At 35.7% G+C, this 19,979-nt stretch overlaps 1 protein-coding gene across 5 annotated transcripts in view; it reads left to right on the top strand.

Annotated features, from left to right (window-relative positions):
- Cep164 (centrosomal protein 164) overlaps positions 1-19,979 on the top strand; it is a 138,466-nt gene that overhangs the window by 59,687 nt on the left and 58,800 nt on the right. For all 5 annotated transcript variants that reach the window (XM_069832716.1, XM_069832717.1, XM_069832719.1 and 2 more), the window contains exon 6: positions 1,433-1,672. In XM_069832716.1, coding sequence (XP_069688817.1) covers positions 1,433-1,672 — 240 coding nt within the window. The remainder of the gene's footprint in view (positions 1-1,432; positions 1,673-19,979) is intronic.

Genomic DNA, 19,979 nt, shown 5'->3' with positions numbered 1-19,979 from the left:
TACTGTACGGTTTTCATTTCTTTCAATCCATTTTCAGTTTCTTCCAATCCATCTTAAATTTCTTCTTCTCCATCTTCAGTTTCTTCTTCTCCACCTTCAGTTTCTTCTTCTCCATCTTCAGTTTCTTCTACTTCATCTTCAGTTTCTTCTTCTGCTTAAGTTTCTGCTACTGAATCTTCAGTGTCTGTAGTTTAGCTCCAGTTTCTTTTAAGCCATCTTCAGTTCCTTCTACTTCATTTTCAGTTTCTTCTACTCTGTCTTAAGTTTCTTCTAATACATCATTTTCTCCTAATTCAATTTCAGTTTCTTTCAATCCATCTTCAGTTTCTTCCAATTCATCCTCAGTTTCTTCCACTCTATCTTTAGTTTCTTCTACTTCATCTTCAGTTTCTTCTACATGTTTCTTTCTTCAGTTTCTCCTACTCCATATTCAGTTTCTTCTACTCCATCTTCAGTTTCTTCTACATGTTTCTTTCTTCAGTTTTTCATACTTCATCTTCAGTTTCTCATACTTCATCTTCAGTTTCTTCTACTCTATCTTCAGTTTCTTCTACTCCATCTTCAGTTTCTTCTACTCCATCTTCAGTTTCTTTTACATGTTTCTTCAGTTTCTCCTACTTCATCTTCAGTTTCTCCTACTCCATCTTCAGTTTCTTCTACATGTTTCTTTCTTCAGTTTCTTCTACTCCATCTTCAGTTTCTTCTTCTCCATCTTCAGTTTCTTCTACTCCATCTTCAGTTTCTTCTACATGTTTCTTTCTTCAGTTTCTCCTACTTCATCTTCAGTTTCTTCTATGCCATCTTTAGTTTCTTCTACACCAACTTGTTTCTTCTACTTCATCTTCAGCTTCTTCTAATGCAGCATCACTTTCTTCTAATTCATTTCCATTTTGTTTTTCCATAATTTCTTTCATATTTTCATTACATTTTTCCCTTTATTTTCTTATTCTTCTTGTTATCCATTATCACACAGTCACTACCATTAAAATCAAAATCTAAATGAAATTCGAACCTGTTCATATGTAACCAGCCAGTCTATTTATATTTTAATTTGCTTGTTACATCTTAATACGTGCTTCCAGCCATTTGGCTGATGACACAATGTTCTTTACATCTACATGGATTCAGCCTGTTTTTGGAAATTGCATTTCAGTACAGTTTTCATACTTTTGTTGATCATCCTCCATACAATTTATTGAAAGTTTTATTAGGCATTCTCTTAGAACATTAGGAGATGGAGAAAGTTCAAGTTTAAAAGAATGTGTTTGAATCATAGTTAGAACTGGTCTTTGCCCCAAACTTTGTATTGCTTTGTGTGGTTGTATAGTGAGATGCCCATACACTGAATAGTTTGTTTCTAAAATTTATATATAAACAAGACACCAAAGATCATTGAATAATGTATTGAAGATTTGTAAATTGTGTGTTGCAGGAGGTGGTTCAATGTTCCTAAAATCGAGACAGCAGAAGCAGGACTCTCCAACGACAGCTTCTTCTCCTAGTCCGGGTGTGTGTGCCAGTCCGAGTAGTGACGTGTTAAGTGCTATGGTGGAACTCGTTCCCTCCAAAGACCAGGACGAGAATCTTCCGAAAAGTATTCTGAGGGGAGACCAGCAACGCTCGACCTCTGCTGGGAAGCCTTTGTGGGATGTCGATCCCAAGGAAATGTCCAGTATGTGTTGCTAATCTAATGCTATTACATTCTCGCAAATAGAGGCTAGGTGGAACCAAGTACCATATTTGCTCATACAGCAGCAGAATTTGCATAATGCTTGTTAAGATCTCGACATACTGCTTTTAATTTTCTTACCATGACAAAGGAGGGATTGTTTTCCCTGATGTTTTCAAAGAACTTCTGGTTCTGAAATATCGTAAAGAAATCATTAATCAATTTAGTAGTAAGGTAGAAGCTTCTTTAAGTTTTCTATAGGAAATTATTCTTCTTAATTTATAAAATTTCACCTGAAATGCGAATGTAACTCCAAAAGTGATGCACCATTTTTCAAAGTTCACCTTTTACTTTACAACGTTATTATTTTTACAATGTGTGCATACATCCTTAGGGACGAAATTTATTTCTAAAAGTAATGAAAAACATGTATATGTGTTGTTTTCCGTCGAAAGATACATTTTTATTCATAAATATGACATAATATTTTTTTTTAGTTGTAAATGTGATATAATCTCATAATAAGGTATTTTAAAAGTTAAGAATCTCTACCTTTCTTGATAAAAATGCAAATAATGTGAGATACTCAAATCTGGCTTTCAGGTAGTAGCTCTCTGTAGAGCAGGTTTGAATAATTTCAAGGAAAAATTGTTCCGGGGCCGGGTATCGATCCCAGGACCCTTCGCTTAGTGCGCGAACGCTCTTCCGACTGAGCTACCCTAGGAACTATACACGACACCGTCACGATTTTTCCTTTGTGTCCACACGACTCAAATGAGCTGACAAGACGCCAGAACTCAACTATGAGTGCACACAAATACTTGTGTGACTTAAATTGTGGCTTTCCTTGAAATTATTCAAACCTGCTTTACAGGGAGCTACTACCTGAAAGCCAGATTTGTATAATACATTCGTTACTGGAGGTACGTTAACAGAAAGCCACAATTTAAGTCACACAAGTATTTGTGTGCACTCATAGTTGAATTCTGGCGTCTTGTCAGCTCATTTGAGTTGTGTGGATACAAAGGAAAAATTGTGACGGTGTCGTGTATAGTTCCTCGGGTAGCTCAGTCAGAAGAGCGTTCGTGCGCTAAGCGAAGGGTCCTGGGATCAATACCCGGCCCCAGAACAATTTTTCCTTGAAATTATTCAAATGTGAGATACAATTTTGAACTATCACGTGACTTGAAAACACCATACAATTGATGTGATGTCATAACAGTACAGATACGGAATTAAAAAATGGGTCGAGTCTTGGTAGCAGTCCTCCTCTATGTAGGCAATAAGCTTCGCAAGATTCTCCACAAGTAGCATATATTTAGGTGCTCTAGTTTACTGCACATGCGCAAAGCGTTGTATCAGAAATTAAATTTTGTTTCTGGGTCTGTACAACAGCTGTTTTATAGTTCATTCATTCATTCATTCATTCATAGTGTTCTGCCCAAGGTTAGGTATTTCACTGCAAACCCAGCATTCTGCAGTCTTTCCTATTTTCCACCTCCCCTCTAGTCTCCGCATATGATCCATATATCATAATGTCGTCTATCATCTGATATCTTCTTCTGCCCCGAACTCTTCTTCCGTTCATCATTCCTTCCAGTGCATCCTTCAGTAGGCAGTTTCTTCTCAGCGAGTGACCCAACCAATTTCTTTTTCTCTTCCTGATCTGTTTCAGCATCATTCATTCCTCACCCACTCTTTCTAGCACAGCTTCATTTCTTATTCCTTCTGTTCATTTCACACTCCATTCTTCTCCATATCCATAATTTAAATGCTTCTAGTCGTTTCTCTTTACTTCGTTGTAATGTCCATGTTTCGGCCCCATACAATACCACACTCCAGTCCACACCTGTAGAGTAACGGTCAGCGCATCTGGCTGCGAAACCAGGTGGCCCGGGTTCGAATTCCGGTGTGGGGCAAGTTACCTGGTTGAGGTTTTTTCCGGGGTTTTCCCTCAACCCAACACGAGCAAATGCTAGGTAACTTTCAGTGCTGGGCCCCGGACTCACTTAACCAGCATTATCACCTTCATATCATTCAGACGCTAAATAACCTAGATGTTGATACAGCGTCGTAAAATAACCCAATAAAAAAAAGAACACACTCCACACAAAGCACTTCATTACTCTTCCCTAGTTATTTTACCGTAGGTTCACAGAAGATGCTCCTTTTTCTGTTAAAATTTTCTTTGACATTGCTGTATTTCCTAGTTAGGCACAGTAAATACATTTTTCCTATGCTTCGTTTTTTTATTCCTATCAATTTCTTGTTGGTCATCCACTGTAGAAATTTACTGTGATATCCATTCTTGCTGAAAATGTGAACATAGAGATATTATCTTGTATTAAATTGTGCAAAAACGTATCTCCTGTGCTGACGCATTTTGCATTTCATTATGAATTTGCCATTTTCGCTCTAGACTTGGACATATCCAATAGCATATTCCTATAATTTTTTCTACCAATACTGTCCATTATTACAGAGAAATGGATATTTAAATAAATGTCATATCAATAACCCATATCAGTGGTTCAACAGTAGCCTTTACCAATGCTACTTACCTTGTGACAGAAATGAAATAGATTATACTTATCCCATTTTTTTTTTTCATGTTGGGAGATACATAGTACCTGAACACTTCGAATAATTGTGATCATAAGTCACTTAATATTGCTATTAATTTGAGAATCCAAATAATTGTCTTCTTTTAATTCTTCCGTGAGCTTTTCTTATAGTTTTTATTGCTTCACGTTGTTTCGTTCTCTCCCTTTCTGTCTGTCTGTGTCTCTCTCTCTTTGATACAATTTCGATTGTCTTTATATTGACATTGTTTTATTTTGTTCTTTTTCATTTTAACCTAACTTATTCTTAATTCTCTTTGCAATTTCTGCACATACTAAAACATAAATCCTGCTATTGTGCATAAAGTATCTTTTTTTCTGCACAAAAGTAATGCTAAACTTTTGTGTATTCCCAGCCTTTCTAATCTGGTTATATAAAAATAAATATTTCAGAAGTTGAATGTGCCATTTTTAAACTATAAAGTCTGTTTTGCGTAGTATACATTATTAATTGATTTTTGTAAGAACAAACAAAGAACTGATGTTGGTGTACTTTCCAGATTTCCTTTGGGAAAATGTTATGTTGTTAAAATGGCTTAGGTAATTGAATTCAGGTTGGGAGAAAAAATAGACAAGTCAGCATGCAGTTACTGGTGAAACAGATCAATACTATGAGTATATTTATTCATGCAGTCTAAATGGCCGGAAAAGTGTGACCTTATACAGTGATTTAAAATAAGCTTGTTTGGTAAACATGATGGTTGCAAACAGAACAGCTTGAGGATGACGACTTAGTTCAGAGTTTTAATGCAGGCACAAATTCCATTGTTCAGAGATGGTACACTGCTACAATGATATAAAGGGATAGACTTATACAGGTGAACTGTAAGTAATGTCATTAATTTCAGGGAGTTATTGAGAGATTTGAAATAAAGTTTAATATAATTTTGCTCGTTTTTGCTTCTTTTTCGAGATAAAAATTGTTTTGTATGAAACATTTCATAGCGTGTTTCGGGGAAGCCATTGATTTAATTCCCAATATGCATAGTCTATTTAAGAGAGCAGTGTATTATGATAATTGAAATAATTTTATTTTCCCCCTTTAAATGTGCAGAAATTTTACCTGAACAAATGTATTATAGTAAAATTCCTTTGCAGAACGGAAAGTTACATTTGTTCAGATCAAATTTATGCACATTTAAAGGACAAAACTAAAGTTCTTTCAATAATTTATTATCATAATACACTGCTCTCTTAAACTGACTGAGCATATTGGGAATTAAATCAATGGTTTTCCAAAAACAAGTTATGAAATGTTTCATATAAAACATAGATGAACATCGTGCCTCACTTGAGAATTTGTGCCTCACTGACCTTCACAGAGCTTATCGCTCTGAGTGACATCATCTTCACAGTCCCCGTTCCTCCCTCATGTAGCTCTTAGGCGTGGGCAGGTTCTATATCAGTTTCATAAGCAATATCAGTGGTGGCATAATGGCATTATCAAAGCAGTGTGTACGCGTTAGAAAACGATTATTTCATGAGAAATGGGAGGAAGAGTTTTTTGGCTGTTTAGAAGGGGAGACCATACGATGTATGTTATGCTCGAAAATCCTATTAGGCATTAATAAATTTAATATACAACGACATTACTCCGTATGTCATAAAGAACATGCTGAATTAGAAGGTAAGACAAATTAAATGTTATTTTTCGTACTATTCCGAAGAAAATTTATGATCTTAACATTTGCATAGTATACTAAATACGACATTATACCTTAAACACACTGCATTAGAAGGTACGAGGAATTAAATGTTGTTTGTACGTATTATTTCCAAAAGAAATTTATAAAAAAAAATATATATATATATATCAAATGTGCGTAGAAAACGAAATATGATTTTCTGAAATTATTTTAGGTGGAGAACGTGCAAATCTATTAAGTAATCTTGATAAACACCAGAATATTCAAGAAAATAAACGTAGACAACGTGATGGAATATTATTGGCTAGTTATGCAATTTCTCGCCTGTGATTTAAATCAGTTCAATGATGGAGAAATAGTAAAGAGGTTTATGATTAAAGCTGCCGAATTAATTTGCCAAATTGAATAAAAGTGAATTTTAAATACTATTATAGTCACAATCATGCCATGGCATGAAAGAAAAATTTCACAACCTCAAGCGGGAATCGAACCTGCAACTTCCTGTTCTCCGGTCAGGCGCTGTACCACTGAGCTATCGAGTTCGTCTCACGCCAAAGGCTTGGAATTATCCTTTCATACTGCGCCTGACCGGAGAACAGGAAGTCGCAGGTTCGATTCCCGCTCGAGGTTGTGAAAAATTTTTTTTTTTCATGCCATGGCATGATTGTGACTATAATAGTATTTAAAATTCATTAATATGTCACATCAACGGACGTGTATACGTCACCAAACATCGTAAGATGAAGATTACATGAATAAAAGTTTTCGAGTCTCTCACGTTAACCAAGCGCTTTCCTAATAATTCGTCACTGACCGCCTTAGCAATTACGATAAGGTGACGCAGGTCACAGCAGTTTATATTTCCCATCCTACCCTGCAGTCTCCTCTTCTAGTAAACAAACTATTTCAAATCGAGTGCCTCACGTAATCGAAAATTGTGTCCATGTATGATATAAAACAATTTTTATCTCGGAAGGGAAGCAAAAACGAGCAAAATAATTATATTACACTTTTTTGTTTCAAATATCTCAAAGAATAACCCACGGAACTACTAGTGACATTACTTACGGTTCACTGTGAATAAGAAATTAAATTTTGTTTCTAATGGATGTATCTGCATACTGTGAAAATATATTAAAATTTCAATTTAAAAATTGTGCATTACTTTGTAGTTACCCATATACTTCTTTTAAAAAATAAGATGTTGCATAAATAACAATGAATTTACAAGTTAAACGATTTGAATCTCAAATCAGAATGGTGCAGGCTTGAGTCTAGATTACATGATGGCCCTAGCTGGTACCCCAACTACTGACCATGGCTTCCATACAACATCAAAACTGCATGTCTAGTAGCTAGGTGCAGTGGCGACAGCTAACTTAAATATTGATTGTCACAATGTGAAACACGCATTCACATGGTGTAGGCGGAATAGATAAGACATGTGTTACATGTAGTACATTAGAAGTACCGGTATTGCAGAACATGTAGGAATAGAATTTATTTAAATGAAACATGTATTTCTATTACGCATAATAGAATAAAACTTCATTTTGATAACAGGGTTTATAATATATAACGAAATAAGATCAGTATTTAGTGAAATCCACCGATTACATAACTTATCACCGTTCATGATATTCTGTGATCAATTGTGCCATACAGAAAATTAAGAAAGTAGAAGTAGGCTCTAAGGGTGACATGGGTGTCTTTTAATAGTATTTCAGTAGAAAGTGTATTTTTAATCATTAACCAGAAATGACAGAGTCCATAACTAATAGAACAACATTATCTTTGATACAATATACACAGATAAATTCTGATAAATTCGTATAAATATTGTAGGTGTGTCTAATTGGCTTCTGTTTTCCAAATGGAAATTTTGGAGTTGAGAAAGGAGTTAACATGATAGAGTTGAAATTGTATGCAGTTAGTTTGATAACTCACTAGAAGTTTATGTACAAAATAACTTTCCATAATACAGGGTCTTTCATAAGTAACAAGCCTATCGAAAAATCAACTATTTTAGATAATTTTTTGAAATGATGTTCATCCTCACGAGAAAACCCTTCCCGGTGCCATACAGTCAATTTGGAAATAAACCACCCTCCCCTTGCCGCCAGAGCTATTAAACAAAAGAATGGTTAGTGTTTTAAAGCTTTATTAAAACACATAAATGTAAAAACAGTTTCAATTGTTGACAAATTATGGTGTACAAATTTCAAAATGTCTTTCGTTCTGCTGAATGCACAAATGAAGCGATGTATCAACTCTTCATGGACTGTGGTGAGCATGTCAGGCATAATCATTTGTATGTGTGTTCAATTCGTTCAACTAATTCAGGAATGGTGCGTGGTTTAGTCGCATAGACACTATTTTTTATGAATCCCCAGAAAAAGACGTCCAGGGGAGTCAAATCAGGTGATCGCGGAGGCCAACAGATTGGGCCTGTGCGACCGATCCACCTGCCTGGAAATACTTCGTCTACAGAGTAAATGGTTAATTTTAGCGACACTGTTTACAAGTTCAAACCAGGCAGCAATTTTTCTCTTCTGCTATAATGTTAAGCTGCTGCGTGGCATTTTATCATTCCAGTCTATCACAACAATGTGTATAGGCATGGCCATGAGGCATTATCCTTGGCCTATAGAAGGCCTTGCTCCAGGTCATTTTAAGTCCTTGGCATATAGAAGATCTTGCTCCAGGTCATTTTAAGTTGGCATCAAATGCACATTACACATGGATAAGTAGCTTCCTCTGGCGGTGGAGGGAGGGGGTGTTTGTTTCCAAATCGGCTGTAGAGCACCGGGAAGGGTTCTTTCTCATGAGGATGAACATCATTTCAAAAAATTATCCAAAATAGTTTTGTTTTTTTTTTAATTTTATATTTTCTCGTTACTTATGAAAAACTCTGTACATCATATCGATATAAATATCTATTGCAGTGACATATTCTGCAAATCAATAAAAACGTTTTCGAGATGGTTAGACTATATGTTAAGGTTATCAGGTTTTTTTCACAATTTCTGGGGGCAGATATCGACATAGGAGAATAATACTTTTAACATTAGCTAGATGGCCATTCACTTATGTCGGTTTTACACAATTTAAAGATTTGAAAAACTGATACTCATTTTATATACAGACTAAACTACTATTTTTTTCAGAAGAGTGAATTTTTTTTAAGCAGATCTTCTCTAGATTTCAATTTTTAAGCAAATTCCTAATGGGTCATGTTGAAGTTGATTAAGATAGCAAGCATGACATGAAGAATTTCTAAACTCTGTCCACATAATGCTTATTGAAGAATCTCTCTCCACTGAAGCATTATTTCCAGAACAGAGAGATAGTTCAATCAACTTCTGGAATTATATTCTGATATATCATTTTCATAACTTATATTATTTAAGGAGATTTTGACAATGCAGTATGCAGCTAGATGAGACTAATTGCCTGATATGTCTAGCACATAGTACTGTTTGCATTAGCTGTTATAGCTCTGGATTGAAGAATTTGAAAAAAAAAAATTATATCTCGAAAACGAGGTCCTTTCCAAATGTAGAAATTTGTAGGGAGGTTTCTTATTTCAAATGGAACATATGGGGAAAAATCGCTGTGAGAATCCATTATCACTTGGTAAGTCTCCCTAGTTAGTTTCATTTTGATGCATTTACTCATCTTAAAAATAATAAAAAAAAAAAATAAAAAAAAAACATTTTATCTTCTTGAATCGACCTGTATAAGAATGTATACTAGGTACATGTACGCTAGCACACATCTGATTTTGTTCACAGGCCTCCACTGATCCCTCCCCCCCCCCCCCCCCACTGCCGCTATCTTTCTTTGTTATTGACGCATCAGAGTTTTTATTTCTCTGGAAATATTTGGAAATGATTTGATTAGTTTTTGTCTTTAAGTGGACTTGTTTGTGAATACATGGAAAAATCATCATAAATCTGATAGGCCCAATTATATAAACTGCAGATGTACAAAACGTTAAGCCATAATTTGATGTAACTTTCACAGCATTACAATGAATCATTTAGACATATTTTACAACGTTAGACATAACTTTTGGGTGGGTAGATTTTGTTTACTCAGTATTCAGTGCTTTAGTTGGAATTTTTTTTTCCTGGAGCTCGCCAATTTCAGAAGACCCCAGATTGCTTCGTAAGTCGTTTCCTTTACTGGCTCTCACTTCCTGCATGCAGTAAGAATTTAAGAATGCAGTAATATTGTCAGACTTCAAAGCAGCTATTCTATCAATAGTCTCTAAACACACACCTTCATCTGAGACTGCAGAAATAACTAAAATGCTCTCTCAATTAATATCACTCAATAAAAGAATTGTATTCCAATGGATACCATCTCATTGTGGAATCCTGGGAAACGAGAATGCGGATGCACTAGCAAAGAAGGGTAGCACTGCTACTTACAGACCTGTTACTAAAGCTACATGTTACTCTGTGAAAAGATTTATTAAATCTACATACTTAGACTTCAACAAACAAAATTTGATAACACAATCTCAAGGGAAAAAAATGGAACTCTCTGCATCATAATCAACAGTTAATTCCCGACTTACCACGAAAATCGTCTGTAGCTGCATTTAGATTGGCAACGGGCCATGACTGTTCGGCCAAACATCTGCATAGAATTAGAATATATCATCCCCTAACTGCCCATTGTGCAACTCAAACCAAGAAATGGATTCGGAACACCTCAAAATCTGTGTTTCATTGGCTGACCATGATAATATCTTTGAAAAATATTGGAGTGCAAGAGGTCAAATGACTTTATTGTCAAACGCTTGGCATTAGAAAACAGCAACAACAACTTCCTGCATGCAGTTTCATCTGTTGTCTGCCTTCATATTCGCGATCGATGACTGCATATGTGCAAAAGGGCATTGAAGTCTTTAAAGGGGGACCAACACAACTGATGAAAATTAAGTTGCTTTTGAAATTACAGGACAGTTCCTTCTCTTCATAATTTCAGCCATAGCACTAAATGATCTGTCACATTCTGATATAGATATCATAAGTGTTTAAATAGTTTTCATTGAAGATGGTTATGCTTTATTTAACGACGCTCGCAACTGCAGAGGTTATATCAGCGTCGCCGGATGTGCCGGAATTTTATCCCACAGGAGTTCTTTTACATGCCAGTAAATCTACCGACATGAGCCTGTCGCATTTAAGCAAACTTAAATGCCATCGACCTAGCCCGGGATCGAACCCGCGACCTTGGGCATAGAAGGCCAGCGCTATACCAACTCGCCAACCAGGTCGACTTCATTGAAGATTTCACTTCATCTTTTTGATTATTACTTTCGAAAAATTTCCAAAAAGCATGGATCAACTTTCAATTTTCTGGTAAATGAAAAAGGTCACAAAATCTGCTGACACTTTTGTCACCACAGGTTATATCCAATCAGTGTGAGGAAGCCAAGTTTTTGTATGGATAAAACTAATGTCCCTCATAATTTTGATTCCATCGTCTGATTTACTTTGTTTTGACAATTAATATTTGAGGAGAAAAATTCGCTCTGGCGCTGGGGATTGAACCCGGGTCCTTGGTTCTATGTACCAAGTGCTCTGACCACTGAGCTATGCCGAATTCAATCCACAGTACCGGACCGAACCCTCCTCGTTCAATGTTTCCCTTTGTGGCCTGACTCCAAGTTAGGCATATATGTTGACGTATATGTCCAATGTCAACTGCCATTATACTAGGAGCGCACTCAGCTGAGTGATTTGTTTGGCCGGGATTCCACAGTTACGTGCACAGTAATCTACGTTCGATCCCTGGTGCCAGAGCGAATTTTTCTCCTCAAATATTAATTGTCAATATTATAGATATTATTCTGTAGGACAAATTAATAAATCTATAATATTACTTTTTGTTCATTATCCACGTTAGGACGAACATTGGATGTGTGACTGATATTAGTGAGCTTCACGGTTGGATGCAACTTTTAGTGTATTTTCAGTTAAAATATTAATAAATGTATGATTTTTTCCATGTGTTGACATACAAGAACCCATCCAACTTGGCCATTAAAATTTAATGTTCAGTTTGATGGTATCTGATTGCAATTGTGTATGAAACATATAAAATAAGATTTGCTTTATCATTTTCATTTATATGTCCATTATGTAAGAGAAACATCAGGGATATGGTATTTAATTTTGAGTCGAACGTGGTAACTTGGAACTGAAATACGTTATATTAAAGGTTTTGCTGATATAGAATAATGTTAACTCATCTAAACACATGTGTAACTCAATATTTGTAAAGTAATTTACTTCATTTCCGCTTTTATTTAGCATTGTATGAATTTCCTGCATCACAACTAAGGCCTAAATCTCAATAGCTACGGTATGCTTAATGATAATGGGAAGTCTTTACATAGCATTACACTGTGATACAAGAAATCTGCTCTTTCTGGTATTTAATTCTTTAGCAATCTGACTGTTTTTAGTAAATAATTAACATATATTTATGTATGTAATAAGTTTTTTAATGTTGCAGGAAACATGTTTTATTAACCCTCTGAATTGCATACCTTTAACAAGGCTGTTAACTTCCATTGTGCATGTCCATAATCCCCAATGCTGATTGCTGTTGCACTCTTCCCCTGGCAAGAGGCATGTTCCCTACTCCCCTGCAAATACCGTGTTCGCATGCTATCAGTGATCAGTGTGTTCATTGTCTAATAGGTTCCCTCAGTTGAAAGATGAGATGGCTGTTATATATGAGAATGTTTTACATATTTATGGTAGGATATTAACAAAACAAAATACACTCGTCACTTCCTCATTTTAGTTTTAATATATATGTTAGGTTTTTATTTCTCATTTATGGTACAAATTAGAAATAAGTACATGGAAGTGATATCAATTGAAATGATCCATTTTCTTATTATTCTCATCTTCTATTACTTCTCCTTTCTCCTTCACTTTTACGAGGGCTATTCATAAAGTAACTTCCGTTTATTTTTTACAAACCTGTGAATGACGTTACAGAATTGGGTTACAATACATTTAAAAGTACACACACTAGTTTATTTTTCCACATAGTTTCCAGTCACATTGAGACACTTGTCGTAGCGTTTGACAAGCTTTGAAATTCTGCAATCGTAGAATTCGGCTGCCTGCGACTGAAGCCAATCTACGACGCTGGTTTTCAACTATTCGTCATCATCAAAGCACTTCGAACCAAGCCACGTCTTCATGTGCATGAAGAGATTATAATCGCTAGGCGCCAAATCTGGGCTATAAGGAGGGTGATCCAATACTTCCCAGTTGAACTCTTGCAGTTCGGTCGCAGTATGACGTGCTGTATGCGGCCAGGCGTTGTCATGCAGGAAAATCACCCCAGAGCTCAACATGCTACGACGTTTGTTTTGAATGGCCCTTTTCAAATTTGTTAGTGTGTGACAGTAACAATCAGCGTTAATTGTGGCATTCCTCTCCAAGAACTCCACTAGCAAAATTCCTTTTCTGTCCCAGAAGACAGTTGCCATGAGTTTCCTCGTGAAAAGTGTTTGACGACACTTTGTGGGTTTTTTCGGCAAGTGAATATGACTCCAGTGTATTGATTGAAGCTTTGTTTCTGCATTCACATACTGCACCCAAGTCTCTCTCCTGTCACAATCTGATTGAGAAAAGCATCACCTTCTCTTTCATAACGCTCAAGAAAGAACAGTGCTGCTCCCATCCGCTGATCCTTTTGTTCCTCAGAAAGTTTCCGGCAGCCCAAATCTTCGGTAATCTGTACAGAAGAGTACGACTAATCTGTGGAAAATCCTCACTAAGCTCCGACATGGTGAATCTGCGGTTTGCTTCTAACCCTTTCGTCAACCAAACGAATCAGATCTGCATTCATGATACTCAGTCGACCACTTCTCTCTTCATCATGGACATTGGTTCGCCCATTTTTGAACATATGGCACCATTGTCCTACACCACCTTCACTCATTACGTCTGGCCCAAAAACTTCACAAAGTTGGCGATGAATTTCACTAGCTTTACAGTTTTTGGCCACAAGAAATCTTATTACAGAACATAGCTCACACCTGGCAGGACTTGCGATTGCAGCACATATTTTGACAGCATGTGGCTCAGAGAGGAACAAAGACACGATCTTGACTCTACTGCTGCTCGATGCGTACTGCTTCAAGGTACACTCCACCGCAAGAGCGGCGCCACTGTCTCTGTTGTTACGCACACTATATGAAAACGGAAGTTACTTTATGAATAGCCCTCGTACTTCCTCATGGTCATCCTCTCAGGATATTAGAGGAGGTACATCCTTCTTTCTTCTATTTTTCTTCTTCTTTCTTTTCTGTTACTTTTCTTTATTTTGTTCTTTTTTCTCCTTCTTCTCACAGGAAACTGGAGAAGGTACTTTTTTTCTCTTCATACTTCTCACTTTTCTCTTTTCCTTCTTATCTCTCTCTTTGGATATGAGATACATATGTCTTCTTCTTTTTCTCCTCCTTGTTGTCGTCTTCCTTCAACCTCCTTCTCTTCTTGTCCTCATTTGCTTCTTCCTCTTGAGAAAAAATTAAATTATGGTTTATTTAACGATGCTCGCAACTGCGGAAGTTATATCAGTGTCCCTGGTGTGCCGGAATTTTGTCCTGCAGGAGTTCTTTTACATGCCAGTAAATCTACTGACATGAGCGTGCTGTATTTAAACGCACTTACATGCCATTGACCTGGACTGGGATCGAACCCGCAATCTCGTCATAGAAGGCCAGTGCTATACCAACTACGCCACCGAGGCACCCTCTTGAGAAATTAGGGAAGAAAGTACATATATATTATCTTAATTTATTCTCTTCTGCGTAATTTTACTTCTGCTACTTCTCGTCTTTTACATTCCTTTCACTTTGGACTTTCTTTTCCTACTTCTATTCTCGTCCTTTTATTCCGTTTTTTCTATCTTCACTTTTGTCTCTCAAGAATTTAGGGGAAAAAAGTACATATTTCTTCTTTTTTTTTTTTATATTTTCATTTTCCTCTCTTTCTTGTCCTTTGAGGTTTATGTCTATGGCCTGTTCTGTTCTCGAGATTAAGTCGTCCTTCCATCTTAAAAGTAATATTCCTCTTCTCTTACTCCATTTTGGTTAATATAATTTAAGAGCATTCTAACAAGTCAATATTATAGCATTGTAAAACTTGCTCGCATCAATGTACTTTATAATTGCCACTTTTTCTGTTGGTGAAAAATTGCCTATTCCTTCTGTGATATGTTTACTCATTGAAACTTCGCTATGACGTAGGTATGATGTCTGCATAACAATTTGAAATTTTAATTCTATATCAAGCTTATATTTATATTGTCTTCTTTTCGACTTTGTTTATATGATTATCGTCATTGTTTCTATTAGTGTCAAATACTTAGGTTAGTACTTAATAACTTGTATTGCAATATGAGATTATAGCATTTACATAGTCATCAATTCATTGAACAGGCTCCTTTTTCTATTTTATGTGGATTAAGTAGGGGATAGATAAATTTTTAATCATGTTATTTTATAGTGTACCGTATCGTATGGTATTTCAAAACTGATTAAGGAACTTGATACGTATTCTAATTTTATACGTTTTTTTTTTAATTTAGTAGATATTGCATAAAACCTCTCTCTCAATTCTAACTTGAAATGACTGCCCTAACTCATTTGGATCATAATCTGTGGTTCCCTGTGTAACCAATTCTCTTCCTGAAAATATCAAAAACTTTTTAGAATAAAATTTTCCCCTATAATTCCTTCTCCTTTTACCTCATTTTGTTTACCATTGTATCCAAAACTGTGAACCAATATACGATTACACAGTATTGATATTTAGAGTAGTGTTTAGATTCTCAAGAAATATGAGTATAGAGATAACTATGTAATGTGGGAAATTAAATACACAATATAATTTTGTATGCAAAAGAAAGTAAGAGCTGTATATTAACTCTGTGAACTCTTCTTGTAGCAAGAGACATTATACCATATGTTAAATTTACGAAGATAATTTTTTGTCGTATAATAGTGTTTGGTGTTGTCATGCCAACAATATTGAAAAGAAGACATTCATTTGTCGTTCTGAAATTGCTCATGATATCGTCTATAAAGAACTAGTCAACATTGTAGATTGATTCTAAAAGTTCTGGTTGTAATTTGAGATTGTGATAATCGTAATTAAGGTTAATGCATTTTGTCTCTAATATTGTCACTTAATTAAGACATCTTGGTAGTATATTATATCACTCATTTATCTGAAATAAAGTTCTTTTTATTGTCTTGATAGCGTAAAATATCTATGCACAATGTCCCCTCACCATTTTCATAGAAAACTGCTGTTAGAAATGTATCACTTGCATTGTGGTTGATTATGTTCATGATGCATGGTAACTGCTTGAACAATAGGAACGGATATCTTTTCAACTGAAAGAATAAATATTTTTTCGTCGTTTTAAAATTATGCCTTCAGTTATTGCCAGCAGTCTCCATGCCTTGGTCAAACTCTCAGATTTTCTCAATATTTGATTTGATATATAAAGTGTCTCAAAAATACACAATATAATTTCAGGAATGAGTTCCTAATATGTAGACAGTAAAAATAATTTATATCAACATAGGGCGAGAAATGTTTGGTTTCCGAGTTTTGAAGTTTTGTCTATGGCACTTAATTGTTCAAATAACCTCTAATTGTTCAAATAACCTCTAAATGTTAAAAAAAAGTCCACCTTCTACCAGAACGCAGACTTCACATCGATATCTCATGGTCCATGAAGATGATCCTAAATTTCTGGCATGTTTCATATTGTCTCACAACCTGCTGCAGTTCTCTTGGGTTCAAATCAGGTGAGCGTGGAGGCCAATAACTGGTCCCCCTCTACTGACCCACCGACCAGGAAATCTTCGTTTCAGGTAAATGTGTACACAGTAACTAAAATGTGCGGAGGATAAAGTGTGCTTTTTTACAAATGATTAGCGGTGTATTGTCCAAAAAGTTAAGTGCCACACCTTCAGAACTCGGAAACCAAGAAAATCTGTGACTATTCTGAAGATAGCAAGAGGCTGAAAAAGTTTTGTTTTTTACCTATGAGGAGCTCATTCTGAAAGTTACACTGTATATTTGAGACACCCTTTATGTTATTTGTCATAATATGCACATGTTTGTTGAGCAAGACTTTCAGCAAAGTATGTTAAGGGATAATAGCACTCCTTTCACTTATTATTTACGTTACAATTTGTTTTCTCATTAATTTTGCATTAACAGATTTGTCTGCTTTAACAACTATAACAATTTGCATGTCAAAATGCAGAAAAAATGTTTTACTGCATGAAATACAGCACTTAAAGTTACATGCGATTTTATTAAAGTTTTGCACTGCCTAACATTGCTTTGGAAAAAAATATCATTCTTAGCTATACAGGGTATTTAAGAAAAGAGTTGCAAACTTGAAATGAGCAGTACTCATTAAAATCTATTTAAAAACTTCCAATTAACTCTTATGTAGAAATAAATGACTGCTCAGCTGTAATGTCCTTATTATGAGAACACAAAGTATTCAATGTGATCTTTAATTTTTGCAGAGTATTCAGCCTTTGCAGAGACGCATGTCTTCTTTGAAACAAGGTCTTGCTTACTCGTGAATATACGGTACTGATAAACTTTTTCACTTTTTATGTCGCTCAAAATCTTAAAGTAGTTGATCGGCTTTGACATCAAATTCTTTTAAACGTTCTCACAGACAAATATCTAATGAATTATGTTAAAACTTAAATTCTCAGTTACAAATGCTTTACTCGTATTACTGCCATTTGGGCAGTGTTTTACTTCTCTGGTAGCCTTGGCAAACATGTAGTACTCTAGTAAAACATGTAGACTACTATTTCCTTCTGCTGTGCTGGTTTCCACAATCCAGTGTGTAGGCTACCAGGTTCCTGCTCTGTGTATGTAATTTCTAAATAATAACTTCTAACATCATAGAAGCGATTCAAAAAGCATAGGAGACTCCGGATTATTTAGAGTGAAACTTACGTACCATACCTGCAGAAATATGTTGTATTTTATCTGACTTCTGGCTAAATTTGCGAGTTAGGGGTAAGTTGCTGTTCTAATTTTGTATGTCTTGATCTCCTATATCACGTTGTGTACTGCTCAGAATATATTTTCCATATTTTCTGTATACAGAGTATACTGCGTGTTCAGTTCAAAGTGTGTCATGGCTCGCTGTATGTCGTCATGTGGCTAGCCGATGAGCCTAGAGAATTCAATCTTCCTACATTTCCGCAGAGGCATATTACCTATGTGGCAGAGAAGTTGCCTAGCAAGTACGGCGTTCATTCAGAAGAGTATTTACCGATACGTACCGTAACGCCGGTAGTGGCAAGAATGTGAACTGTTTGAAAACACGTACTGAGGTGAGTTTTTTCTTACTGTCGGGATATGGGGAGAGGGTTAAGACGATTATTTACGTACAGTATTTGTTGACATTAACTTCGACGGGTCCACACCTGTGGAGTAACGGTCAGTACGTCTGACCGCGAAACCAGGTGGCCCGGGTTCGAATCCCGGTTGGGACAAGTTATCTGGTTGAGGTTTTTTTCGGGGTTTTCCCTCAACCCAATACGAGCAAATGCTGGGTAACTTTCGGTGCTGGACCCCGGACTCATTTCACCGGCATTATCATCTTCATATCATTCAGACGCTAAATAACCTAGATGTTGATACAGCGTCGTAAAATAACCCAATAAAATAAATAAACTTCGACGGTCAACATGGACACGGAGCATTTGATTTGTCTTGTGGAATGTTGCCTTACGCAACCGATGATAACAAATACCCTGGGTACGACTTACCCACGCAAAACACAGTTCGAAAGAGGTTATGGTAGCACACAGACCGTACAGATTGCCATCTGTTGCTACGACGTTCAAGTTATACCGTACACGTTCTCAAGTTCAGATTGAACGCCTTGATTAATAGGCAACTTCTCTGACATAAAAGCTGAAACTCGCGTCAAATCGCTGACTCACCAACAGTGACGTCATGACACACTTTGAAATGAACACCCAGTATTTGTACAGTGTTCTGCTGCTGACAGACCCTTCCTGTTAAATCGCTTCTGAGTAAAGTTAAACGAACTCATTGTACTTTTAGTTGCTCCTTCAGTACGAATTCAAATTATGTGACTGTAAGGCTCAATTAATTAAATGTAATCTGTCACAGTATGTTCACATAGCTGCAGCCATAATGCCATAAAAGGAGAAGTTCGGCAACTCCAAGCTTTTCAGTTTGTATCAAAGTGAATAGGTACTACAATTGGGGGTTAGATACAGCAGCTTACAGCAGTAAAATTTTGGAAATATTCAACATTTTTTCCCTTCATTACTGTATCTTATACAATAATGAAAATTAATGTGTGAAACACTGTCCTTCTGCTATGTGAGAAAAATATTTTTACGACTTAGAAAAGTTATTTACATTTTTTTTTTTTTCTCCGAAATTCAGTTCACTGTGCAGTGATGAAGCGTTTCCCACAAATCTGAAAAACTATCCAACATAATGTGATGAAATTTTTTGTGTGTATTTATGCATGTCGTATCTACAATATAATGCAAGATCACTTCGCTACCTTCGATAGATTGTCTGATAAAAAATAAATTCATTTTAAAAAATGATCAAATATCAGTATTTTCTTCTAACACAAAATAAAAAAAATATTATTTATTAAGGAATGTAGTTGAAAGAGCATTATATTTTAAACACGAGTTTCAGCAATAAAATTAAAAAAAGAGAACGTGAAAAAGATAACAAGTTTGTGAGTTATGAGGGAAACGTTTCATCACTGCACAGTAAATTGCTACCATTTTAAATTTAAAAAAAAAAAACATATGTGTATAAATAATTTTTTTTAATCGTAAAAATATTTTTTTCATATAGCAGAAGAACAGTGTTTTATACATACCAATTTTCATTATTGTACAAGATACAGTAATGGAGGAAAAAAAAATGTTGAATATTTCCAAAAATT

Source organism: Periplaneta americana, chromosome 8 (genome assembly GCF_040183065.1).
Source record: "Periplaneta americana isolate PAMFEO1 chromosome 8, P.americana_PAMFEO1_priV1, whole genome shotgun sequence".
NCBI classification, from domain to species: Eukaryota; Metazoa; Arthropoda; class Insecta; order Blattodea; family Blattidae; genus Periplaneta; species Periplaneta americana.
The sequence above is the reverse complement of the archived record's forward strand: the minus strand, read 5'-3'. Positions and strand labels throughout refer to the sequence as shown.